Below are 27,998 nucleotides of genomic sequence, written 5' to 3'. Positions count from 1 at the left end.
TTTAGGCAAGACCATGTCTAACTAAGTTGGGTCTAGGTGGAACAAACTCCTGCAAGTACATTCTAGGTCCGTGACAAGTAACATATGAGCAACAGTTAGCTCGTGTGATTGTTTTTATTGACAAACCACCATACTTTTCATTGTCCTGTGTATGAGCTCACATGATAATATTCTATGCATTGCAGACAGTACTGTGGGGTATAATCGATACTGTAAACGCGCGCTTGGTTACGTGCTCGTTACCTATGTTTCACGTGGTGACGTTCCTAGCCTTGCCTGTATGTCTTTCACAGTTGGCGACAGGGATAGTGGAAATGTTTTCGACCCTGCCCGTGTGTACGAATATTTGGAGAAGATGACGATAAGCCCAATAACTTATTTCAACACCAAAGTCTCTTCAGTATAAACGTGATACTGCTTAGAGTGACTCACATATCGTGCCCTCCAGCCGAGAAAGAAGAAACGAAAAACTACATTGACACAGCCGCGGATTTTTGTGTGGCTGGGTAGCGCTAACGTTAGCTAGCTAACGTTAGCTAGCTATGGAGGATATTAACTCAAACATCAACGCGGACTTGGAGGTGCGCAAGCTGCAGGACTTGGTAAAGAAACTCGAACAGCAAAACGAGCAGCTCCGTAGTCGGTCTACTCTATTGTCTTCGTCTGGATCAGTGTCAGGAAACCATAGACCCCTTAGTGCTGGATATGACTCACCCCTGTCAGCCGCCTCGGCGGCGGGGCTGGCCGGGTTCCCTGGGGTGGGGTTCGGCGGAACGGGTGCCTATGGAGGGCTTTTGGAAAACTCCCGTTGTTTGAGCCCCAGACTGTCATATGATGGCATCAGTTTCAGGAGAGCATATGAGGGCGAGGGGGCATCGGCTGCCACCTCTTTCACTGGCATCAATTCGTACTTTACTGACGCAGGGGAAACACTGGGTTTTATGGATGAAGGGGAAAATTCAATCTTGGATGAAGTAGACATCCTCGATCTTGAAGACATGGATTGTCTGAACGAAGATGAAGACAGCTGGTGAGTGATACACCATCTGTAATTCAAGTAGCCTGAGGGTTTTTCGAACAACGAGAACACAACAGTACGCCCTAATGCATTTAGCTAGTCAACCAGTGTGCCTATCATGCGCCCATATGTGACAGCTCCACAGCCGAGCGCAGCTGTTCCAGACATTATCAACGATGACAAACCCTTGGGGAGGGAAATAATCCTCGCTGAAATTGCGCCATAGGAATGCACAGGACGGCCATGTTCTCAATACAATAGCTTGCCACAGACAGAGGTCATCACACACCGCAGACCGATTGTCTGCCATTCGTTCTTGATTACTGAGTGGCTGGTGGATGGAATTAAATCCAAATGGAAATTGGATCCCGTGTGGGGACTGTCAACCCACCTGCACTTGTCACATTACATCCTGATCAATATTGTATCAGTAGAACTTGGCATTCATTGTTCTGTGGTTGCTGCTGTGCTTGGACTAATCACACCCCTTTACTATTAGGCCTTAGTCATAATGTTTGCATTTTAGTGGTCTTGTTTACTCTGTCAAATGATGTACCATAAAAGCTAGTTGTTAGTTAACTATGTTAATTAACAGTAGGCCTACAGTATTGTGCCTCCAGGATAAGGGAAGCACTGTTCGTATGGTGGCCATTTGCACTATTTTGGTGACATAGCAGAAGGCTGTCAGCTGGGAAGGGAGAAGTGTGCACAGTGAAATTTTCAAGTTGTTTACCCAACCAAAGGCTATGGGGAAACAGCCACAACCATGGTTACCTTCTTTGTTAGGACTATCAATACTAATACACACCATCCACTAGTCTAGTGTATGAAACGAGGTTGAGGGGAAATCATTGCCTACTAGGCCCTAATGATTATGACAATGTTATAGTACTTGAATTGTTGTAATAGCCAGGCCCAGCCACAGTTGTTAGCCATGCCAAACTGAATCGCAGGATCATGTATTGTTTGCTGTGCTCAGATTGAGCATTTGTGGTTTATAGGGTTAGATCGCTTACACAGATGAACTTTTAGAAGTATAGCCTAGTCCTTGAAATGTTTAATTGGATTTTTGAGGCAGAACAAATCTCACTGCTGATCCCAACCTGAGGAAATCCCTGAAACAGTTGTAGAGAGTGATGAGACCTCACTGTCGAGCTGACGTGAAATAAGCCCTGTTTATAAATGAGATGTTGTAGTTTTGTTTAGTAGAGCATTAGGAATCATTAGCCTATAATGAGGAAGCTGGGTCAGTGTTCATTTCTCCCCCTCTCATTCTCTGAAAGATAGGCCCTTGTCTGCCATGGTCCGCTTAGTAGGATAGGGGTTTTATTGGCATATTATGGGCCTCTTGAGGGTAATTTAATGGTAATGGCTTGTGTTTTAGGTCAAGGACCAGGTCAGAGGCGGCCAGCTATAGAAAGGAGATACACTAACTAATTATGGCCAGACTGTCAGGTTAGTAATACTGCATGGGCTCTGGCAGCCCCTGGTCATTTAATCAGATGAAATTAGCATTTCCCTAGCCTGACTCAGTGTGTGACTTTGCCTGCCCTATGTGAATGTATTAGATACAGAAACATCTTCGACTACTCTTCAATATTTGGAAGAGAGGATAGAGGAAGCATGACTGGGAAGTTTACTGTGGCCTCTTAGTACCAGTTCCTTGTTGCCCCTCTAACCCAATCCCCACACACTCCACTGGTGGTCTCTCTGCCCTCTGGCTGGTGATACACACAGGATTACCCATAGTACTACTGATTGATGGCTTGCCAGTCCTGGTCATAGATTCCCATAATCCCTGAATTAGCATCAGACTGAATTTGCAGGGCCGTCTGGTCCTGCAGCTATTTGACGACAGCACAGCACCATCCTGCTGTTAAGCTTTTCATTCTAAAATACAGTTAGGAGGATCCAGCCAGACACATGTTTACAGGAGAATTAGGCTAAGCTATATGTAAAACCATAGCAATGTGGATGTGACACAGCTTTAATTATGCCTAATGCTAGAGTGATAGGTCTACAAGTTCTGGTTGAATTTGATTCTTTAAATGTTATGGATTACAGTCAGATTCTCCATGTGGCATACTTTTAGAATGCCCATAATGTATTGAATCTAGGCCTACATTTTTCTGTTTACTAGTAGGCCTTAGTGTTATTGTTGTTTAGTTGAGGACTCTCATGTGGGAGGTTTTCTGTTGCTGAGACAAAGGTGACTCAGATTCCTCTTCCTGGTACAGTCACTTTCTCTCTCTCTCTCTCTCTCTCTCTCTCAGTATAAAGCAGGCTTATGTATCAGCCGTAGCAGCTGTGATGAGATGTAGGCCTAAGCAGGTTATAACACTCACCAAACCTGCATCGCCCCTCATCACATCTATTTCCACTGATTATCATCAGGTCTCTTACCTTATTGATTGTTGTCATCATTATCCCAGCCATGCCTTGCCTGGTTAGCAATTTGTCCACTGGACAGCATTATATTCATGAAGGAGGGCTGGTGGAGTCGTGAAGAGGGCACGACGACGCCTATTCCCCTTCAGGAAACTGAAAAGATTTGGTACGAGTCCTCAGATCCTCAAAAAGTTCTACAGCTGCACCATCGAGAGCATCCTGACTGGTTGCATCACCGCCTGGTATGGCAACTGCTCAGCCTCCGACCGCAAGGCACTACAGAGGGTAGTGCATACGGCCCAGTACATCACTGGGGCTAAGCTTCTTGCTATCCAGGACCTCTATACCAGGCGGTGTCAGAAGAAGGCCCTAAAAATTGCCAAAGACTCCAGCCACCCTAGTCATAGACTGTTCTCTCTGCTACTACACAGCAAGCAGTACCAAGTCTGGGTCCAAAAGACTTCTTAACAGCTTCTTCCTCTAAGCCATAAGACTGCTTAACAGCTAATCAAATGGCTACCCAGACTATTTGCATTGGCCCACACCCCTTTTTTTACACTCCTGCTACTTGCTGTTTATTATTTATGCATAGTCACTTTACCCCTACCTACATGTACATATTACCTCGACTAACCTGTACCCCCGCACCACACACATTTTTACTTTGGTTTATTTAGTGAATATTTTTTCTTAACTCAAATTTTTCTTAAAACTGCATTGTTGGTTAAGGGTAAGCATTTCACTGTAAGGTCTACTACACCTGTTGTATTCGGTGAATGTGACAAATAAAATGTTATTTTACATGATTTGTTCACCTTGCAAAAGGGCCGTGAATGAGCAAATGTTAGCTAATGCATTTCCACCTACAGTGAAGACCAAGGGCAAGCAAACGTTTTTCCTCATAAACAAAACACAGGAACAAAGTTTCCAGCACGACTTTTAAACGTGTGTATTTTTGTGTGCCATGTCCGTTGACGTGTGTGTGTTGTGTTCGTCCAGGCTGTATGAGGCGAAGCTGAACAGCCCTTGGCAGAAAGCCTTGAGTCCCATCGTGTGGTGTCGCCAGGCTCTGGACAACCCCAGTCCTGACATGGAGTCAGCCAAGCGCTCCCTCATCCACAGACTGGACCTCACCATGTCAGGTACTGTCACCTCGCTCCTCTCCATTCTCCTCTCCTGTTTCCTCTCTTCTCTCACTTCTCCCCTCGCTTTTCCCAGCTTTGCTCCAAACAAGTGTGCACACATCTAGGACAAATATGCTTTTGTTTTGTAGTACGAACTATGCTGTATGAGTGTATGTGTTACATTTATCATGGCCAGTGTGCCTGTGAATTCTATCTATGTCCCTCTGCGTATTATGACAGCTAAATATAGACGATCAGGACAGCAAGGCTAAAGTGAGACCAGTTCCATTTTTACAGAGGTATGCTCATGTGACGCACATATCGTATCCAGCAACAGTTTGTTGAAGGTCGCTATCCCTAAACCTGCGTGTGCTCCGTAACGGTGACTGATCACGTGGCACTGGACCCCCTGGGCAGACAGACAGCACCCGCAGGACCATGGGGTTCCTGTCCTGACATGGAGTCAACAGCTGACCTGTTCCCCTCACATCCCCTTCCTGCGAGTGCCCTTTGAAGTTATGTATCACACTGAAGTTCAACTCCGACTGTTCATAGACCACAACAGGCTCTGAGGCTCCGGTGGGTGACCCATACATACTATGGATGAGTGTTACTTGGGTGATGGGTGGTGTTGAGGATAATGTTACCCATTCATTTGGACATCTAATGCTTCAAATCACTGACTGTGCCCCCCCCCTCCACCTCACACCAAGGGCAAAGGGAGGTTCTAGAGATCAATCAGCTGGTTGCTTTTTGCACTGCTTATTATCAGCAACAGGTCAATAAATGATTTGGGTATGTGTGAACAAGCAGAAAACAGCAATGCAGGCTATATAGCTCTTGTACAATATGCAGGTAACAAAAGGTTAAAGGACCCACCTGCTGCTGACTGGCTTCTAACTGCCTATACCTGAGGGGAGGAGAGGTAGGCAGCAGTCAGACAGCTTCAAACAGGCCCAAATGACTGCTTTTCGACCGCAGGATGTGCAGAGCGGGCCTAGGCGTGTCCTATGCATCTACTAAGAGTCTTGTGTGGCTGTACTGTATGATGGGCTCCTCAGTGACACACCCTCTCGGGAGTGTGAAAATCTGTTGCCATGGCGTCGTGTGAGGACTGTTTCCACGGGTGAAGGAATTTCACAAAGCAAGGCATCTGGCTCATGACTAACATAATACACAGCTTGACAGTACATTTATACCACATCATAGGATTATTTGAAATGCTTATGGAAGACCCTTTCAGAGGGCTTAGCCTTCAATGTCCATGAGAAACTCCCAAACTGTTGGAAGGAAGGCCCAGGGCGATTGCTTGCATACTGAAATGTGAATGTGTTTGTGTACTTTTGTTTTAGCTTGTCCATGGTAACCAAGCGTGTGTCTTTAGACTCCCTGCGAAATGTAAGCAATGAGATCCCTTAAATGCCATGCCCCAGTTACATAACAAACTGGAAGCAGGGACAAATAGTTATTTATTTTTCAGTATAGTCGAGTTAAATAAATGTATTAGACACGATCTAGTTTCATTAGTGAAGTATTATCAAACGTTTCGAAATTCAAAAATGTATTCTGGGCATTGTCATGACATTATAACACTGAAAGCGTAGCAGGAAGTAAAGAATGGCCCGGGCCGGGGACTCTCCTGACAGTACCAGTCCTGTAATGCTGGGTTAGATTCAGAATGGCGCCTTCTGAACAGTGCTTTGACAAACGTCCACAGATTCCACCCACACAGTTCTTCTCTACAGCAGAAAGTACCTAATCCCAAGCTGATAGGCCAGCTATCTAGCCATGCTCACCCTAACATGTAGCTACTGTTTTAAGTACTTAAGCTATAATGGACTGGATATTTCCGCCTTCTCTAAGTCATGCTCTTTCACTTGTTCATCTCTCCCCTCATTTTCTTTCTCTCGCTGAGCCACACAATAAAGGCTTCTGTTGCCCTCTCCTCATGTGAAATGCTCCTAGCTAGCTGGCCCAGTCCATCTCAAGAACCCTTTTTCACTTTTAAGGAGCGTTCAATGACGGGTATTGGTTGACTTTTCTCTGTCCAACTGAGCTGTTTAATCGGACGTGGCAACCTCTGGGTTTGCTTGTTCTGTCCTGTCTGTCACTGACGCCATGCTGTCTAGGCTAATTCCAGGGGAAACTGAAGGTCCTGCAGCCAAACCATCAGCTGGGAAAGAGATTTTATTACAGCTAGTATCTTGGCTACAAATGAATGGAAATAGCGGTTTTGCTCCTGATTATCTTTGCTGGCTTGCCTCTGAAGCTAAGCAGGGTTGGTCCTGGTCGGTCCCTGGATGGGAGACCAGATGCTACTGGAAGTGGTGTTGGAGAGCCAGTAGGAGGCACTCCTTCTTCTGGACCCCAAAATATATCCCAATACCCCAGGGCAGTGATTGGGGACATTGCCCTATGTAGGGTCCCGTCTATCGGATCGGACGTTAAACAGGTGACCTGACTCTGATCACTAAAGATCCCATGGCGCTTATCGTAAGAGTAGGGGTGTCCTAGGTTGTCCACCTAATCATCCCCAGCTTCCAATTCGCTCATTCATCCCCTTTCCTCTCCCCTGTAACTATTCCCTAGGTCATTGCTGTAAATGAGAATGTGTTCTCAGTCAACTTACCTGGTAAAATAAGGGTTAAATAAACGTCATAGTGTTATGGAATGGTTTTAGCATGTAGGGAGAAAGTGTTAAATGTTGAGTAAGTATGATCATTTATATTGCATGTATTTACCCATCTATTTTTTTAGGCATCAGGCAAGATTTCTAGGTGTTCTTTTTTCTTTTGTTGCATGGTTTGTTTTAGGACACCGTATTTTAGGACGACACTATTTTAGTTGGTCCCTGTGCTGCAAATCCCTGCTGAGACCCAGCCAGCAACACACTGACTATAGGCTGTCTCCAACCTCCTCCTGATTTACTGTAGAGCTAAGCTGCTCCATCTGATCACCTCCTAGCCCTTAAATCATTCACCCCTAGCCTGGCACCAAAGGATACCTGGGGGAACAGCACTGAATGCACCCTCTGAAACGCTGTCCTTTCCTTGTGGTTTGTAAGTCTACAACTGCAGTAATCTCCCTGTTGGGAGCACCTGATAGATGTCCACTTTAGGGGTCACACACTCCGCTATGTCTGTCTCCAGAGGTCAGAGGTTGACCCCCACGATGCGTTGCCAGGGCTTGTGTTCGGCGTCACGGCGGACACATGGAGGTGCCACTCCGAGGCAGGTAACTCCCTCCTTTAACTCACTGTGTTTGATCCCTGTCAGCTGTCTCTGTGTGCGAGAACCTATATCCTGTATGTAGAACCTATAGGTATAATGTTGATCATACCACAACACAACTGTTGTGCATATCTGACCTATAAAGAGCGCTCTCTCAGCACTGGGAGTCTGGACAGAATCTGTCCTACAGACGCCTCTGTCTCTGGTGAGGTCCTGGTTTTAGATAAACCCGTGCTAATCTCAGTGTCTGACCTATCTGGGAATCCTCAGAGGACAAAGTGATCGAGAGGTGTGTACGTCTGTGGTCGAGTGCTTGTGTCCCTGGTTAAGGCTTAAGCATGCAGGTGGTACTGCGGTAGTGTCATGTTGTTGTGATCCTAGTATTCCTCAATGGCTGATCTCTGAAGGAAGTGAGTGAGTTGAGTGGACATGTTGTTATTTCCTAAATAATGCGGTAGGGCCGAGTGCAGAGCATCAAAAGATGAGGAGATGGAGGGAGGAAAGGAGAGCGAGTTGATGATAATAAAAGGCTTTTTCCAGTCATCATCCAGCTGTGTAAACACATGGAGGGAGGGAGATGAGCAAACAAGTGACCCTGGAGATTGGAGTGTATGCAGCACTGCGGGCAGAGCTGTCCCAAGCGGGACTGCAGTATAGCAGTCAACACTGATGGCCATTGGCCAGTGAGTCGTATCCCTGGCAGAGCAGCCAGGCCTGGTCTAATGGCTGAGCTGAGGCAGGCTCCATGGTTAGACTGCCTACCTGGGACTAACTAACTAACTGACTGACTGACTGGCAGGCTGTATGGAGTCTCTGTGGATAGCTGGGTATCACAGTGCTGCATTGTGCTGCTCTGACTGTACTACTGAGTGAATGGGCCGCATTGTTAACTCTTTCTTCAGTCCATGATAAAGACGCCTACGACTGCCATACGATTTAAGTGACTCTAGAATGTGCACCAGTGCCAACACACTGGAGAGGAGAGGACTCCGAGAGACGGTGTGTGACTGTGTGCACATTAGTGTTTGTGTCAGTGGTTGGTATAATGCAGCTTGCGTATGTCAGCTGGCTCACATTGAGTACGCTTGCATTCCCAATAACAATTCGATATTCAACTGATTATGTCAGTAGGCAGATTATGCAATAGCCATGTAAACACCATACTTATCTTAATCGGCGTACGGTCAAAATCGAAGTAAGCATACGGCGATTAAAAGACCTGGCTTTCTGAGCAATCTTTTGAATTATTAGGACATGTAAACACCTTAAATGGTAGAACGTTTACCACATCAGTGGTAGAACGTTTATTTTGAGTGGCGATTTTCTGCATTGTTATCAGAGTGCCGTCAGGTAGCCTGATTTCAGATGTGTCCATGTAAACAGGATTATTAGGGAAATCGTTATTTTGGCAAAGTATGTAAGTGTTTTAATCAAACTATTATATTAATCGGACTATTCACACTAGTCGCATTGTGTGCATGTAACCACACTCACTGTGATTAAACTACTCCCTCGAAGGAGGCAACCGGTAATGCCTGCAATGATTTCCCATGTAAGATATTATCTCACTGATTTAATTGGTCATTACGGTTTAGATTGCTGGCTGTACAACAATCCCTTATGTGATGTAGTTATAGGCTATCAAATCACAGTTTTTTGGGAAGCTTACACAGATTTGAAGATGTTATCGCAGGTGCAGCGAAATGCTCATGTTTCTAGCTCCAACAGTGCAGTAATACCTAGAAACACAAAACAATACACACATCATCCAGAAAGTTAAAAGAAATGAAGAAATCTCAGAACTAGCAATGTCAGAGTCCTAGAAAAGGTGTGTACAGTAGTAGTTAAATAGGATGAGCCATGACTAGAATACAGTATATACATATAAAGTGGGTAAAACAGTATGTAAACATTTATTAAAGTGACCAGTGTTTAACGACTATGTACATAAGGAAGCAGTTTCTAAGGTGCAGGGTAAAGTACTGGGTGGTAGCCAGCTAGTAACAGTGTCTAAGGTTCAGGGCAGGGTACTGGGCGGAGGCCGGCTAGTGGTGACTGTTTAACAGTCTGATGGCCTGGAGATCAAACAGCTTCTTGACAAACAGCTTCTTTCGGTCCCAGCTTTGATGCACCTGTACTGTCTTCTCCTTCCATATAGTAGCAGGGTGAACAGGGCGTGGCTCGGTTGGCTGAGGTCCTTGATGATCTTCTTGTGACACCGGGTGCTGTAAATGTCCTGAAGGGCTGGCAGCGTTCGGCTGACCGCACCTCCCTCTGGAGAGCTCTCAATGGTGCATCTGTAGAAGTTTGTGAGGGTCTTAGGGGCCAAGCTGAATTTCTTCACCCACTGTCTGGGTAAAGGGACCATATCAGCACAACATGTTCATAGCAATTCTCTTCATTCTTCACAGCAAACAAGCGGAGGAGCCTGTATGGAAGTCCCTATAGTCCCCAGGTGAACTACGGAAGCCCATACAGCACAAACACAGTGAACAGCCCCTACAGCAGCGGCTTCAACTCCCCTTCCTCCACCCCCAGCAGGGTGCCCATCGTCAGACAGCAGCTGATGCCCCCTCTCCACCAGGGTACTGTACACAGGCTTTATATGCCGGTCTTTAACTCTCTCCTCTATCCCTTTATGTTCATTAAGTATGAATAATATAAATGTGTGTGTCCCAGCAGCTCACCAGCAGCAGCGTGGTGGCTCAGTAGAGAGAGAGAGGAACGCCCCACCGGTCAGCCCTCAGTCTTCAATAGACAGTGAGCTGAGCACCTCGGAGATGGACGAGGACTCTGTGGGATCCTCCACCACGTACAAACTCAACGACGTCACTGATGTACAGATCCTGGCTCGCATGCAGGAGGAGAGTACGTACCATCTTCTAACTCTGTCCGTTTGTCCACTATTACCAGTTCAATTAGGAGAAACGACAGGGATTATTTTAACGGCCAAAAACTCAATATTTTTAGATTTTGTGGCATAGAGAAAGCTATAAACAATACTCTGGGCAAAAGAGAATGTTTTAGGATTTTTACCCTCCAGATAGTTATCCCAAAAGGTCTTAATGATGAAATGCATGTTATGTTGTAAATGTGAACCTGAAGTAATGCCTTGTCGTTAATCGCTGCAGCCTACCTGCACTGTACCCAATGATTTATGAAAACCTACTTGATAGGTCGATGTCCTCATTGTGGTTTTCCAGAAGTGTTTAATGAAGTTTTATGTACACACATTGTTCTATTTGGTAACAGGTGTTTATTTGTCCTTGACTCCAACCCCATTCGATGCACGGAACGGATGGGGGTGGAGCAGTGTCTACATATGTGTGCAAAATTAAAAACCGCTCACAAAAGCTCTGACGGAAGGCCTGGCGGCCGATGAGTGAAGCTTAATAAAGAACAGTGATGCTAGCAAGAGCAGCGTGCGGTTTTCTCTCGTCTCTCATGTTCCACAATAAACCCTTTACTCACCTGTCAGATGCTGAGTGTTTCTACTGACTTTCTTTGTACAGGCTGTACTAGCGCTGTATGTTCTGACCGTGTCCCTGTGTGTGTGTTTCCAGGTCTTCGGCAGGACTATGCTGCCACAGCTTCCAGGCGTAGCTCTGGTTCGTCCTGCCACTCTCTGAGACGCAGCACCTTCAGTGACCAGGAGCTGGACGCCCAGAGTCTAGAGGACGATGAGGAGGCTGTACACCCCGCCTTCCACCTCCCCTCGAACCGCTTCTCCCACTCCCCCAGACACTCCCCCCCCGCGCCTCCCCCAGGAACTCCCCCCGCTCCCGCTCCCCAGCACGCTCCCTGGAGTACAACCACAGCCGGGGCTCCCCGCAGCCAATCATCAGCCGGCTGCAGGCGCCACGTCACTCCCTGCAGGGCCACGCCCCCCAAGACCTGCAGACCAACGTGGTGAAGAACGAAGGTGGGGGGGGGGGGTTGAGTGACTAGAGAGGGGAAATGGTTTTGTGTTGGGGTTAGTTCATTGTTATGTGGAAGACAAACTATATGGATTCATATGGTCTATCCTTTCTGATTCAAATGAGGACCGTTGTGTACGGTATCTGTTCCGTCCTGTTTTCAGTTGTTTTCCTCTGCTGTGGTGTTTGTAGAGAAGCTGGGGCGTAGTCTTCCTAACCTGACCCGCTCCAACGTGGCCCAGCAGGGCCCAGAGCCCGTCAAGAACAGCAGGAGCTGTGAGTCCAACCTGCAAGTGCCAAACGGAAGCTCACCCAGACACCAGGCAGTCAGTCAGTCTGCCAGTGAGTATTATGCACACACACACACACACACACTATCCCTATCGCATGTTCACTCGGGAATCGCAATCCGAGACATGCTTTCATTTTCATATTCTGTCTTGTATACTGATAAATAATTGTTTCTGCAGCATATTCAACAGCAGCAGTGTAATGACAGGAGTAGTGTTTCATGCTCGGCCTTATTAAACCTCTTGCTTTTTAGTGTCTTGGCTTTGATGGTTTGGGGATCTCTCTGTTTGATCGTTTTAATAAATTCTCCTTCCGTGCGCTCTTCTCCTTTTTACCCAAATCAATTAGAATCAAGAGATTTAAAAGTAGGTTATTGTGAGGATTTATATTTAGAATGTAGAGAGAACTGAATAAAACACTGAATGCTCTTTAGAAATATCCACCAACTGAATTGGAACTGGAGTGGCCATTTACTATAATCCTAGAATGAGACAACAAAAAAACCACAGTGAATCAGTGATGGTAGTGTTGTATTTTAATCCATATAACTAATCCCCACTCAGACACCTGAAGGAGAAACGGCTGCTGGACAAATGACATGTGTAATCTGTGTCAGTTAATCTGTTTGAATACACTGATAATGAACTATGTGTAAGTGAAGCGGGCATGCCTGAGCTTGAATAGGACCACTTTGTGAATGTCCGTAATGTTCTGTACTATCCTGTACTGTGTCACTGTGGTATGGTTTTGCTCTTGACACTGAGTCGTCTCCTGTACTTCTCTGGGCTTTTTCTGTCTGTGGTGGGCAGTATGACACCACTATCCCTGCCTCTCTATCTGACAGTAGAGCATGCGCTGCCTTTCACCCACCCCTCTCTTTCTACTGAGGCCCTGGTAGTGGTTTGGCCTAGTGTTGGCCCAGCTCGGCTCTGGAAGTACTTTACCCCTGTCAGTCTCTCTCTGTCTCTGTGGACTGTGAGTGTCTGGCTGCACTGCAGCACCCCATAGCATTTCAGGCTGCTGTTTTACCTTTGGCTGTGAACGACTATAAGCCCGGCTTGGCTGACTCAGTGGCCTCACTGGCTACCACAACCCCTCCTGGCTGCCTGGTTCAACCCTATGTCATGTCCTCTTCTCCCTGGTCTACTAACAGTAACAAAACAGAAAGGATTGACTCTGTTTCTCCCCAACTGTCATCTCCATTTTTCCCCAGTACCCCAGCACTCCTCCACTCCACTCCACTCCCGGTACTCTACCCCCCCTCGCTCCTCCCAAACAGGAACTCCCGCTCGATCCTTGCTGTCCCCGAAACCCAAACAGCACCTCCAAAGCCCTTCTTCCCTCCGAGGTAACAGCCTGCCAGTGCCTGGGATCATCCACGTGATGAGTAAAGGGTCCCCTATATACACACGCATCCTGAGTAATACACACATGACCACGTTCTTTACCAAAAGTAAAGCTTTTTACCGTGACTGGTTGGCTGTGTGACGTTCCTGCATGCACTCGACCCAATACAAAGTGCCAGGAAATTTGGTACAGTTGTTTCCAGATTTGCAAGGAAAGTAATTGTTTTGTGGGATGGTCACTTCCTCAGGGTAGGCAGCTTCTGGGATGGTCGGGAGTCTGGTCCTGAACGGTTTTTTGAGTGTCTCCCCGGTGTTCTTGTAGGATGGGCCTGTTGGGTCTGGTCTGAGCAGAACAGACAACTCATGTCTCCCCCCTAGTGGTGATGGTGAGAACCTGCTGAGAAACCCTGTGGCTCTGGGATGCCTTCGGGCTCTCAAACCTCAAGGCTGTTTCAGATGATGTTTAAAATAATCTCAGTATCTGATGGCACAGCTGATGTGGTTAGCCACAACACAGTCATTCCTCTTTGTGGCGGTGGTTGCTGATTGGTTGGATGACTAGATCAAGCGTAAGGTTCACATTTACACCGAACAAAAATATAAACACAACATGTAAAGTGTTGGTCCCATGTTTCATGAGTTGATATAAAAGATCCCAGAAATATTCCATACGCACAAAAAGCTTATTTCTCTCAAATTTTGTGCACAAATGTGTTTACCTCCCTGTTAGTGAGCAGATCTCCTTTGCCAAGATAATCCATCCACCTGACAGGTGTGGCATATCAAGAAGCTGAATAAACAGCATGATCATTACACAGGTGCACCTTGTGCTGGGGACACTAAAAGGCCTCTCTAAAATGTGCAGTTTTGTCACACGACACAATGCCACAGATGTCTCATGTTTTGAGGGAGCGTACAATTGTCATTCTGACTGCAGGAATATCCACCAAAGCTGTTGCCAGATAATTTAATGTCCATAACCCGCCCCTAACGTCGTTTTAGAGAATTTGGTAGTCCGTCCAACTGGCCTCAAAACCGCAGACCACACGTAACCACGCCAGCCCTGGACCTCCACATCCAGCTTCTTCACCTGCGGGATCATCTGAGACCAGCCACCCGGACAGCTGATGAAACTGTGGGTTTGCACAACCAAATAATTTCTGCGCAAACTGTCAGAAACCGTCTCAGGAAAGCTCATCTGTGTGCTCGTCATCCTCACCAGGGTCTTGACATGACTGCAGTTTGGCGTCGTAACCAAATTCAGTGGGCAAATGCTCACCTTCAATGCACGCTGGAGAAGTGTGCTCTTCACGGATGAATCCCGGTTTCAACTGTACATGGCAGACAGCATGTATGGCATCGTGTGGGCGAGCGGTTTGCTGATGTCAACGTTGAACAGAGTACCCTGTGGCGGTGGGGTTATAGTATGGGCAGGCATAAGCTACAGACAACGAACACAATCGCATTTTATCGATGGCAATTTGAATGCACAGAGATACCGTGACGAGATACTGAGGCCCATTGTCGTGCCATTCTTCCGCCGCCATCACCTCATGTTTAAGCATGATAATGCACACCATTATCATGGATCTGTACACAATTCCTGGAAGCTGAAAATGTCCCAGTTCTTCCATGGCCTGCATACTCACCAGACATGTCACCCATTGAGCATGTTTGGGATGCTCTGGATCGACGGTTACAACAGCGTGTTCCAGTTCCCACCGATTTCCAGCAGCTTCGCGGAGCCATTCAAGAGGTGTGGGACAACATTCCACAGACCACAATCAACTCTATACCAAGGAGATGTGTCGCGCTGCATGAGGCAAATGGTCACACCAGATACTGACTGGATTTCTGATCCACGCCCCAAACATTTTTATTTTTTCAAGGTATCTGTGACCAACAGATGTTGTATATCTGTTTTCCCAGTCATGTTAAATCCATAGATTAGGGCCTAATTCATTTATTTAAATGGACTGATTTCCTTATATGAACTGTAACTCAGTAAAATCTTTGAAATCGTTGCATGTTGCGTTTTATATTTTTGTCCAGTGTACTTGAAGTTGTCCATGGATTAGTTTACTTATAGACCTGTATTGGTAACTAGGTGGTCTGCTTTTTAGTATAGACTCGAAGAGACTTTTTAGTCCCAAGGTTCTTTTTCCATCCATAATCCTACACTTTCTTCTGCTGTCCTGAATGAAGTCAAATCTCTCCTGTCTTCATCTTTTAGTCCATCTTTCCTGTTGCTTTGGAGAAGAAGGGGATTTCAGTGAGTATTCACTGATCATGCTCCCTACTTTTTATATATTGTGATTGTGCTCTCATGATGTGATGTGTTTAATGTTGTGGTATTATCGGTGCCCTTCCTGTCACTCGAGGGCATGTGTGCCTCATCCTACACATGAACAAGCATCGTGGGAGTTTGTACAGTTTGTATAGACTTTATACAAGGCCTCGTTTTCATTCGTCGTTTTATTTTTCTTGATTTTTTTTATATGGTTATTGTGATTTTAGTGCAAAATTCCATCACATTAGATTATTCGATTGATTCTGAATGCATATTAGGTGATGATCTCCATTTTTCTCATACACGTTGTATTTGTATCATATGTGCCTCAGATCATTGTGTTGTTCATTGCTTGGAAGGCCACTGAGACCACAGACCTCTGTTGTGGGAATAATACTGTCATCTATAAGCCATCTCTTCATACTACAGTGTACTGTACTGACCTGTCCCCTCTCTCTCTCCTGCCGCTCCAGTCCCTTCTCCCAGTAAGCTGCGAACCCCAGCCACACCGTCTCCCCTGGCCCTGAGGCAGCCTGTAAAGGCCACATCTACCCCTGGTTCTGGAGCCTCCACCCCCACACGCTCCCTGGGCCCAGCACGCAGCGGCCTGCCCCGGCCCAGTGCAGGAGGAGGTGGCATCCCTGTGCCTCGCAGCAAACTGGCCCAGCCAGTACGCAGGTTGGTACACATATTACACACAACTTCAAAGCAAGTTTAGTTGGTTACAGGTGTATCAGACTTTCTTTTACTCTTGCGTACTGGCAGAACTAATCTGTTTCTCTGGCTCTTCTCTTGCCCAGGTCTTTACCTGCCCCTCGGACCTACAGTGGCGGAGAGAACTGGAGAGAGGGCTGCTACTGAGGCTGGCATGGCCCGCAGGGGGCACTGTTGCTCTCATCAGCACAAAGAGGCATACAAACATTACAATGCGGCACTTTATCAACCAAGATTACTTTTACCATGAATCAAGAAACTATATCAAAGACACAAGTCACATTCTTCGTACTATCATGAGCAACATGATCTGAACAGCTGAAGCAACATGGTGTGTGTATCTGTGTGGAGAGGTTCTGAAGGGGCCAGGGTCCGTGCTATTCCGGTTCCTTGGGACGTCCCTACTAGTGACCCGCAACTGCTAATAACCCATCCGCAACCGCCCGACAATATGTGAAAATCTGAGGTCTGCACCTGACCCTAACCCGCTGATATAGAAAATGTGCTGTATACCACAGTCGGAAACAGCTAAACAGTTTTTTGACAGGGGGTGCAGGATTTTCTTTTGCCTAATTTAGATATGTTTCTGCTTATAATTTCTAACATTTTAGTAGGCTATTTGTTAGTCAACTTGTGTATAATTAGATACATGCAGCTTCTCTTCTTTCATTATATGTAGCCCTAGAAGACTAAGTAAACCCATGAATCAGTAGAGTGAACGCTTCAATCTAGTTGACATCGGTAAAGTTTTCTGTCATCTGTTTCTTTTGCGGAATATAAACCGGAACGATTTTCTGTGCAAAATGTTCTAAGGAAATTTGTAAGGAAATCGAACGCTGTGAAAACGAGCTGTGAAAAAGAACAAAATCATATTTCTCCACTCCTGTTCCCGAGTCAAAATGTTGCCTACATTTGGTGTATAATTTTACTTCAGGAAATGCTTAATTCTGCAGGAGTTAATATTAAGTCTGTGGGAGGTTGTGATTGTCAAATTTGTGTAGCGCCTCAGTCATACATAACATAAACATAGGTTTAGGATAGGGATGTCCCAAGGGTCCTGTATAGCACTGACCAAGGGGCCAGGCAGGGCTGGCATGCGGAAGCCCAGAGATGCCAAAGAAACCAGCCGAGCTCCAGCATCACGGCGCCTCCAGAGGGCACTGTCACATGCCTCGGGGTGTCTGTTCAGCCATCAGTCAATCACACAATGCTTCTCTCCATCTCTCCCTTACTCCTTCCCTCTTCTCTTTTATCTTTTCACCTCCCTCAGGTTGAAATGTTTCTACACATTTCTCTTTTTGCAGTCTGTTCTTAACAGATGCCTTGGTCAGAGATCTCTATGATGATGCTGTGCAGGTGAAGTGTTCCCTTAATGTTAAAGAAATGTTGTGAATGTTTCGCGACGTGAACGCACCTCTGTATGGTTGTGTTGTCAAATCATAGTTTTTGTCCACTTGTGAAGCAACTAGAATGTATTAATGTTTGTTTGGGACATTATTTATTCAAATAATTATTTAAAGAGTTCCTTTTCCAAATATACATTTTCAACATTCGTTTTCTATTGATTTGTGAAAATGAACATTTTGAACCTCAACTGCAAAGCTTATTCTCCAAAGTCTTTTTAGATGGTTTCATAACAGGACATTTGTGTTTTTATGTTGAGAACACACAGGTGACTGGTAGAAACAGGCCAAAGCCCCATCTCTGACCTTAACCATAACTATGGTTTAACCTGGACTGACTATCACATATTGTCCAGAGCTGGGTAGTCAGTAGTTATGTTAAACTGGGCCAGTCACTGGTAGCCGTCACAATCTCACTCCAAATCTACTTCTGGATTGGTTAGTTCCATCTGCTCTCCCACATTTAGATGAATGTGCAGTTACTGTATCTACAGTATAGTCAGACGTGCTCCCACTAAAAACATAACTAATGCATATAGAATTCCACACTTGTAACCCTGAGATCTGAGCATGCAGCAAAGGCTTGATGTAGTTCCTTTAAAACCTGAAACGATATTGTGTCAGTGTATGTTATGTCAAGACGGAGACAGTAAATGATCATGACATCTTAAGTAAGATAACAATGGAAGTTCAATAAGTTAGTGGCCATTTGCCTCTTGTGCTTTAAAATGAATCAAAGAGGAGTGTTGAGATTCATAGGGATGGTATTGGTGTGCCAGAAATTATCAAACTAGTGCCTATTCATTTAAAGTTTCACTTTATTTTGAATGTGCTTTTATTTGTTCATTTATCATTATGTGCCAATAATGTCATGGTTTGCCAATATAATTTGTCTTTGCATTTCTGCTTGATTTAGTTTGGGATTATTTTGTAATTGTATCAACAATGCATTTATAATTGCTTGTGTATAATATGCGCCTTGATATTTATAACAAATGACTCTCATTCTGTAAATGAAACTATTTAAGAGAGAGGTGCCTCTGTATGTCAAGGTTTGGATTTAGTGGAAAACTTGGCTAGTGTTGCAAAAAATACATACCACACCATTTTGGGGTAGTTTTTGTTAATTCACCTTTTTATATTCACCAACATGACATTCGGGGCTGGATTCAATTCGTATTGCATAAGCATCGCGGAAAATCCGTGTTGAAATTTAAAGGCAATGTTCCCGCGTCCACAGAGACTACATTCACGCTGCATATGTCGGTTCAATCGGAAATTACCTTTACATTAACACGGATACGGATTGAATCCAGGCCTCAGATTCCCTGTATAAACTCACATTTCAATTTTAAAAAGTTGAGAAACTGTTGTCTACTGTGTCATGAATGGGTCAATTGTGTTATGGTTGGGGCCAATTTCATTCAAACTCTTGTCATTTCAGTCAGGGCCGGCGCCAGAAGGAATCCGTTGAAGGAAAAATTTTTCACTGTACCTCCCATGTGTGCACGCACTTGTGCGTTCCATTTTCATTTTTAAATTGGTGTTATAGTGAACACCATAGGCAGCTCGTGAGTTTGAAGTTTGGGGAAGCTTACAATTTATCCGACCATTTCTACTGATCTGCGTGCCAGTTATTATTTTATATGTGCATTATTGTGGAACGCTTTTTAATTTCAATAACATTTTCGTTGCTCAATAATTGTCATGTGGTTAATCAGCAATCTGAAGTAAAACGATCATCTAAAAGTTAAAATTCAACTAAAGGAGAGCACCAGCCTCTGCCATATGGACACATTGATAATGTAAACTGTGATCCATTGGCGGCTAAAGAAATACGCGCAACTCCGAGGTAGCCTATAGGCCAATGCGGCAGCAAGCCTATAACTTCATCAATTAAGAAAAATATATTGGCCTAAAGCCGACATTAAAACAGTAGAAAATATTTCACATTAATCTCTCTACTCAGCCTGTCTGTCTCCCTTTCTATCTGTCTTGACTTGAGCTATTGGTAGTGAAGTGCAACATTATCAAATCATCAACTGGTCAACTTGCAACATAGTATCATATCAACTAGCCTATTCTTGGCCCTCAAGAGTTTTGTGCACCAGTGAGCTTTTTTATGACATTTCCCCTGGATATGTGGAATCATCAGATCATGATACACTACAGTATACAGTACCAGTCAAACATTTGGACACACCTACTCATTCAAGGGATTTTCTTTATTTTTACTATTTTCTACATCGTAGAATAATAGTGAAGACATCGAAACTATGAAATAACACATATGGAATCATGTAGTAACCAAAAAAGTGTTAAACAAATAAAAATATATTTTAGATTCTTGTTAGTAGCCACCCTTTGCCTTTGACAGCTTTGCACACTCTTGGCATTCTCTCAACCAGCTTCACCTGAAATGCTATTCCAACAGTCATGAAGGAATTCCCACATATGCTGAGCACTTGTTGGCTGCTTTTCCCATACTCTGCGGTCCAACTCATCCCAAACCATCTCAATTGGGTTGAGGTTGGGTGATTTGTGGAGGCTAGGTCATCTGATACAGCACTCCATCACTCTCCTCAAATAGCCCTTACACGGCCTGGAGGTGTGTTGGGTCATTAACCTGTTAAAAAAAGAATGATAGTCCCACTAAGCTCAAACCAGATAGGATGGCGTATCGCTGCAGAATGCTGTGGTAGCCATGCTGGTTAAGTGTGTCTTGAGTTCCAAATGAATCACTGACAGTGTCACCAGCAAAGCACCCCGACACTATCACACCTCCTCCATGCTTCACGGTGGGAACCACACATGCAGAGATCATCCGTTCACCTACTCTGCGTCTCACAAAGACACGGTGGTTGGAACCAAAAATCTCAAATGTGGACTCGTTAGACCAAAGGACAGATTTTCACCGGTCTAATGTCCATTGCTCATGTTTATTGGCCCAAGCAAGCCACTCCTTTAGTAGTGGTTTCTTTGCAGCAATTCGACCATGAAGGCCTGATTCACACAGTCTCCTCTGAACAGTTGATGTTGAGATGTGTCTGTTACTTGAACTCTGAAGCATTTATTTGGGCTGCAATTTCTGAGGCTGATAACTCTAATGAACTCATCCTCTGCAGCAGAGGTAACTCTGGGTCTTCCTTTCCTGTGGTGGTCCTCATGAGATCCAGTTTCATCATAGCGCTTGATGGTTTTTGCCACTGCACTTGAAGAAACTTTCAAAGTTCTTTACATTTTCCAGATTGACTGACCATCATGTCTTTAAAGTAATGATGGACTGTCATTTATTTGCTTATTTGAGCTGTTCTTCCCATAATATGGACTTGGTCTTTTACCAAATAGGGCTATCTTCTGTAAACCACCCCTACCTTGTGACAACACAATGGATTGCCTCAAACGCATTAAGAAGGAAAGAAATTCCACAAATGTACTTTTAACATGGCACACCTGTTAATTGAAATGCATTCCAGGTGACAACCTCATGAAGCTGGTTGAGAGAATACCAAGAGTGTGCAAAGCTGTCATCAAGGCAAAGGGTGGCTACTTTGAAGAATCTCAAATATTTGTATTTGTTTAACACTTTTTTGGTTACTACATGATTCCATATGTGTTCTTTCATAGTTTTGATGTCTTCACTATTATTGTACAATGTAAAAATAAAGAAAAACCCTTGAATGAATAGGTGTCCAAACTTTTGACTGGTACTGTATATGGTCAACTGCAAGTGCTGTTAGTGTGAAGTGGAAACATCTAGGAGCAACAACAGCTCAGCCGCGAAGTGGTAGTCCACACAAGCTCACAGGAAGGGACCGCAGAGTGCTGAAGCGCGTAAAGATTGTATGCCCTCGGTTGCAACACTTACTATCCAAACTGCCCCTGCAAGCAACATCTCCACAATAACTGTTTGTCCGGAGCTTCATGAAATGGGTTTCCATGGCCGAGCAGCCGCACACAAACCTAAGATATCCTTGTGCAATGCCAAGCTGGAGTGATGTAAAGCTTGCCGCCATTGGACTCTGGACCAGTGGAAAGGCGTTCTCTGGAGTGATGAATCACGCTTTACCATCTGGTAGTCCGGTGGACGAATCTGGGTTTGGCGGATGCCCCAATGCATGGAACCAACTGTAAAGTTTGGTGGAGGAGAAATAATGGTCTGGGGCTTTTTTTCATGGTTCGGGCCAGGCCCCTTAGTTCCAATGAAGGAAAATCTTAATGTTACGGCATATAATGACATTGTAGACAATTCTGTGCTTCCAACTTTGTCAACAGTTTGGGGAAGGCCCTCTCCGGTTTCAGCATGACAATGCCCCCGTGCACAAAACCCTTGTCTGGCCTGTCTGGCCTGCACAGAGCCCTGACCAACTCCATCAAACACCTTTGGGATGAACTGGAAAGCTGACTGCAAGCCTGGCCTCATCGCCCAACATGAGTGCCCGCCCTCACTAATGCTCTTGTGGCTGAATGGAAGCAAGTCCTCGCAGCAATGTTCCAACATCTAGTGGAAAGCCTTCCCGGAAGAGTGGAGGCTATTATAACAGCAAAGGGGGGACTAACTCCAGATTAATGCCCATGATTTTGGAATGAGATGTTCGAAGAGCAAGTGTCCACATACTTATGGTCATGTAGTGTATTTTGCTCTTTCACACCGAGGATTGGTGATTATCGAGGCCGGGAGTGTTGGAAAGATATTTCAAATACTGAGGAACTAATAATTTGCGATTGATGATTAAAAAAAACAGGCTTTGTTGACTTACTGTGTGAGATGAAGAAAACATTTCTGAGAAGCTCAGCTTATTAGTGGTGGACGTGGTGAGTTATGACAATCAGAAATCAGACATTGCCAAATGGTCACTTTTCTACTTTTGCATGCAGGGGATCAAGTAGACCTACTTCTGTGTATGCTGAGGCGTACATGCTCCCTCAAGTTATCAGGAAAGAGAAACCAGACACATGCTCACATGGAGAACTCCAAACAAAATACAATAAAAAAATGACTAAACTCGTAATGGTTATGAAATAAACTTGTTTCTCACAAGTGTAGCAGGTTGTGAACTCAGCAGACACGTTCCCAGTCCGAGAATGACAACAGTGGGCCTAAATACACCATTAACAGAAATTAATATAACCAAATGATGGGGGATTAAAGGTACATGTACTAGGTCTTCTGGTGACAGGTATGGGGGAAATTATGTTTTTAAATTACATATAAAGGGCAAGCAATTCACACAAAGAAACAATGAATGGCAAGAATTGGCGAGAGACAGCTGAGCACATTCTGGAGAGCTGAGTGTATGCATTCTGGAGAAAGACACTCCTCCCCTTCTTCTTGTTGCAACATTTTCAATTATACTCAACACACATTATCTTCACACATATTTTAGATGCTATTCACTAACAGCACAGCTGGACCTACTGCCATGCGCACTACCCATTTTTTTTTTTTAAAGCTAATGATCCTCTGTGTCTAAGTCATGCTCCCTGGTGTAGAATTTTGAATGATTTTATTTAGACAGGAGTAATTATATAATGTTGGCAACATCAATTTACTTTCGGGGAAACCATCATCCTAACAGTGCACTGTGCACCTGCCCACTTTCCTTTACCAATTCGTTTGAGGCTGAAATCAGGGTTCTGTATATAATGACGAGATGCTCATGTCTCTGCCGTAACATTGGGAGTATTTGTCCAAAAGGCTGGAAGGCAGGTAACAAGTTTAGGTCTGCATATTATTCCCATAGAAATGCATTGGGCTTATTCTGTACATATTTTGGCGAGAGTGAGCCCTCTCGCGTCCTCTATGCCGAAACTCACTGGAGAAAGCATCCGGGCGAGCGAAACAGCATCCCTCTATAGTCCATGATTCTGTCCATATGTCGCCACATTCGGAAATTACCTTTACATTTCTATTGCGCAATCTGTACGCTTCAATTTTACAGATTGAATAGAGCCCCAAGTCATCTGTAGTGTTTCAGTTAATTTCCTGCTCCTGACAGGTCCTGCATTATGCGCCACCACACTATACATGTACCGTATGTGTAAAGTAGACTGCTTCCGTCCCCCCTTATAAGGTGTCTTGAAGCTCCATTGGTTACCATTCAATTAGGCTTCGGGGGAAAAGTGCTGCATCTGACAGCATTGCATGCGGTATTGATTTAGTCATGGGTAACTGCATATGTGGAGTGTGTCTGAAAAGCTTAAATTCTTGTTAATCTAACTGCACTGTCCAATTTACAGTAGCTATTACAGTGAACGAATACCACGCTATTGTTTGAGGAGAGTGCACAATCATAAAATGTATTAATAAACCAATTGGCACATCTGAGCAGTCTTGATACAACGTTTTGAACATATATACAATGGTTCATTGGATCAGTCTAAAACTTTTCACATACACTGCTGCCATCTAGTGGCCGAAATCTAAATTGCGCCTGGGCTAGAATAATACATTATGGCCTTTCTCTTGCATTTCAAAGATGATGGTACAAAAAAAAAAAAAATCTTTATATTAACTTTTACCAGATTTAATATGTTATATTCTCCTACAATTATTTCACATTTCCACAAACTTCAAAGTGTTTCCTTTCAAATGGTATCAGGAATATGCATATCCTTGTTTCAGGTCCTGAGCTACAGGCAGTTAGATTTGGGTATGTCATTTTAGGTGAAAATTGGGAAAAAAAGGGTTGGATCCTTAAGAGGTTTTTAAGTTGGTCCACTCTGGACTCCAAAGGCAACAAGCCCACCTCCCGGAAGTCCTGTACCCCTATGTGGATCCTAGGGGGGGACATTCAGCATATACAGTACCTGATAACATTATTTTGCATGACCTGCATTCTCCTTTTCAGCTTTTTGATAGCCCACTATACCAAGCAGAGCAGGCATTATCAAAATGACACTGAATCAAGGTTGAGACAAGCAGTTTCTTAACTTTGATGTTAAAATATCTAGTGCTACGATATAAAATGTATATTTGTTAGTCATTTTAGAAATAATTTTTAGCAGCAATCATGTCTCCAGAAAGGGATTGATCTAGGGACACACCAAGATAAGATACACTTATTTTAGATTCAATCTCCTTGCCTGCACAGTTTACCTTTATCTTGTCAGCCCTAAGCAATCTACATTTTTTTCCAAACAAAATCGATTCAGTTTTTCCCAAATGTAGTGACACTTTGTTGTCAGTCAACCAATCTCTAAAAAATGCAATTCCTCACTCAGGGTCTCTTCTAGTCAATATAACTATTTGTTCAGCACTTTTGAAAGGTACAGCAACAGAACATGGGCCGTTCTTACAGTATTCTCCCTGTACACCAAACCAGAACTTTAAGATAAATAAAGGGGGCATATTAGCGGACAATGAAAGCTCCTTACAATATTTGATGATTACATTTATCTAAAACAAGCTATAGACTACATGTGCACTACCAAGTCAGAACAGGACTTATTATTTATAGGGAAATGGACCAAATTATTAGGGTGAGGCACATGGGCTAATAACAGCTTACTACACAACATACACTTAGTATTACTTTCTTAGTTACAGTATACATGTCTCCCTGGCATATTACAACATTTATGCAAGACATTTTTGGATTCCCCTTGTTGTGCTGTGTTCACTTGAACAGCAAGGTGGTGAAAACTTTGTCATCCAAGTCTGGCATTCTCTGGATTTATGGTGCTTTCAAGACAACTGGGAACTCAATAAAAAACAAAGTCGAATCATAATGTCAGGGATCTTCAGGTCGGGGCTCTAGAAAGAGGTCAGAGTATTATTTTTTTTTACCCCTTTTCTCCCCAATTTCGTGGTATCCAATTGGTAGTTACAGTCTTGTCTCATCGCTGCAACTCCCGTATGGACTCAGGAGAGGCGAAGGTCAGAGCCGTGCGTCCAAGGGTTGTGTTTGACAATGCCCACTTAACCTGGATGCCAGCAGTTCCAATGTGTCAGAGGAAACACCGTGCACCTGGCGACCGCCACAGGAGTCGCCAAACCCTCCCCTAACCTGGACGATGCTGGGCCAATTGTGCTCCGCCCCATGGGTCTCCTGGTCACGGCCGGCTGTGACAAAGCCTGGACTCGTACCCAGAATCTCTAGTGGCACAGCTAGCATTGCAATGCAGTGCCTTAGATCACTACGCCACTCGGGAGGTGAGGTCAGAGTTGCCGAGTTGGAATTCCGAGTAGGATGACCGTTCAAAACTTATTTTCCTCAGTCAGAGCTCGTTTTTTTCCAAGTTCCCAGTGGTCTTGGACTCACTGAAGTTTGAGATTTACCCAACTTCCAATTGTTTTGAATGAGGCAGAAGTCATGCTTGATTGATAGCATGGCTAATGTATTCAACCTTTTCTGGCCCACGTTGTTGAATGTTTATCCTTTTAAGCGTGGAAAAGAGACCCTTAAACCACACACCTACTCCACTGAATAGTGTCTAATGGCCAATGAGCACCAATACATTTTATTTATAATTTCTCTTCATTTTACTAGGCAAGTCAGTTAAGAACAAATTCTTATTTTCAACAACGGCCTAGGAACAGTGGGTTAACTGCCTTGTCAGCTCAGGGATTCGATCTTGCAACCTTTCGGTTACTAGTCCAACGCTCTAAACACTAGGCTATGCTGCCGCCCCATATGACAAGGATTGAAAAGGATTTGCCAATACTGTAGATTGTCAATGTGATTCATGTTGATGACTGCTTGTCTTGCTTGCTTGCTAAGATTTTGAAAGCTAGTGTAGATATAATGTGATTTGATGTCAATTATCTGTGGCCAATGACCTTGAGCCTTCTTGGATGGGCACTTCTAATGTAACTCTATGGCAGCACCCAAGTGGCTTGAATTTTCGAGCTCTCTCCATAGATTTTGCAGTAAGGTATTGTCCCCATGAGTGACAGAACACTGAGCCAATCACAGCGCAACTAGAGAACATTACCAACCCCTACGCTGTGTATTTTACACTGGCTGACCCACCACCACAGAGAGCACTGAGTTAGGCTGAAACACCTGCATTTTGGAGCTGCCTTTCTCAAGAAAGCAAAAAAAAAAGACCAAGTTTGTATTGCTTTATTAACTCAATGATTAAAAAAAAGAGTACATTGTTTGCAAACTGATATGTGACACATATTAGTGCCAAAATAACATGCAAAACATATCACATATATATTTATTTATTATTATTATTATTTATTTTTTTGCCCCACCAGCCCTGAATGACGGGCCGTCACTGCTGCCTCGTTAATTCTCATAACCCGCTATGTTAGTTCTCCTAACTGCCCACATGAATTATCCTAACCGGTTTAACTAAAACACTACAAGGAAGCCGCAAGCAGCCACACTAAACGGTCATGAGTGACAACCAATCTGCCCAATTAGCTGTTATGTTTCCATACACCCACTTATGTTGATCCTCCCACTAATTTCGCACGCCCACTTTCAGACACTCCACATATGCAATTCCCCATACTGGATCAAATTATTAGGGTTAGGTTAGTCCTCTCCAATCGGGGAACGTTGTCATTTAATGAATGGTTTCATTCGTTTAATGGCATGACTTGGAAGTGGCCAGTATGAAAACAGCAGGCCAGTAGGATTCAGAAAGATCTGTGAGAAAACGCCTAGAAATAACTCTGTGAGATGTGCGCATGCCATGCACATGTGCAGAGGTTCATGGTGATTACTTCAAAACTGTTAATCCAATTCACGAAAGATAGAAATAGCACAGAGAAGAAAAGAAACGTGCCCGCGGTTAATGAAAGAGCATCCCAGTTTCCCCGTTTGCCTACTCCACCTAAACATTTCAAGAGTCATTAGAACTGTGCGCTTGTCACAGCAAACTACAGCCAGGCACTTATTAAAAACATGGATTTATTGTTCGAAAGTAATATTACCCAAATTAGGTGTTCCAACCCGATAATTATTTTATTAGTATACTATAACACATTAGAGAAAACTGTGAGTGATATAAATATTCCAATGCGATAAATAAAGGCGTTTTCTCCTGTGCACGAGCTCAAAATAAAATCCTGCAGGAGTGATCGAGCCCATCACTCCAGAGATGATGAGCAGACTCCCCTTACCTCGAGCAAATCAAATCAAATGTATTTATATAGCCCTTCTTACATCAGCTGATATCTCAAAGCAACTTGCGTCTTTCTGGAATGCTGGCGCGCGTGTCAGCTGTGAGCCAATCCGTGGCCCCAAACGTCACTATGTGGTTCTCATGGTCTGTGTTTAAAACGGTGCACCGCATTCTCTGACCACTTGAGCCTCGAG

At 44.3% G+C, this 27,998-nt stretch overlaps 1 protein-coding gene across 1 annotated transcript; it reads left to right on the top strand.

Moving 5' to 3' along the window:
- The first annotated feature begins 170 nt into the window (after positions 1 to 170).
- On the top strand, positions 171 to 19,089 carry LOC106584103 (SLAIN motif-containing protein 2-like). Its single transcript, XM_014168937.2, is given in 10 exon segments — positions 171 to 1,030; positions 4,406 to 4,548; positions 10,172 to 10,345; positions 10,440 to 10,628; positions 11,324 to 11,506; positions 11,509 to 11,682; positions 11,870 to 12,019; positions 13,182 to 13,316; positions 16,078 to 16,282; positions 16,405 to 19,089. Coding segments are annotated over 10 exon segments (1,902 nt in total). The 5' UTR covers positions 171 to 542; the 3' UTR covers positions 16,466 to 19,089.
- Positions 19,090 to 27,998: the final 8,909 nt, after the last annotated feature.

This window comes from Salmo salar, chromosome ssa23 (genome assembly GCF_905237065.1).
Source record: "Salmo salar chromosome ssa23, Ssal_v3.1, whole genome shotgun sequence".
Classification (NCBI taxonomy): domain Eukaryota; kingdom Metazoa; phylum Chordata; class Actinopteri; order Salmoniformes; family Salmonidae; genus Salmo; species Salmo salar.
The sequence above is the reverse complement of the archived record's forward strand: the minus strand, read 5'-3'. Positions and strand labels throughout refer to the sequence as shown.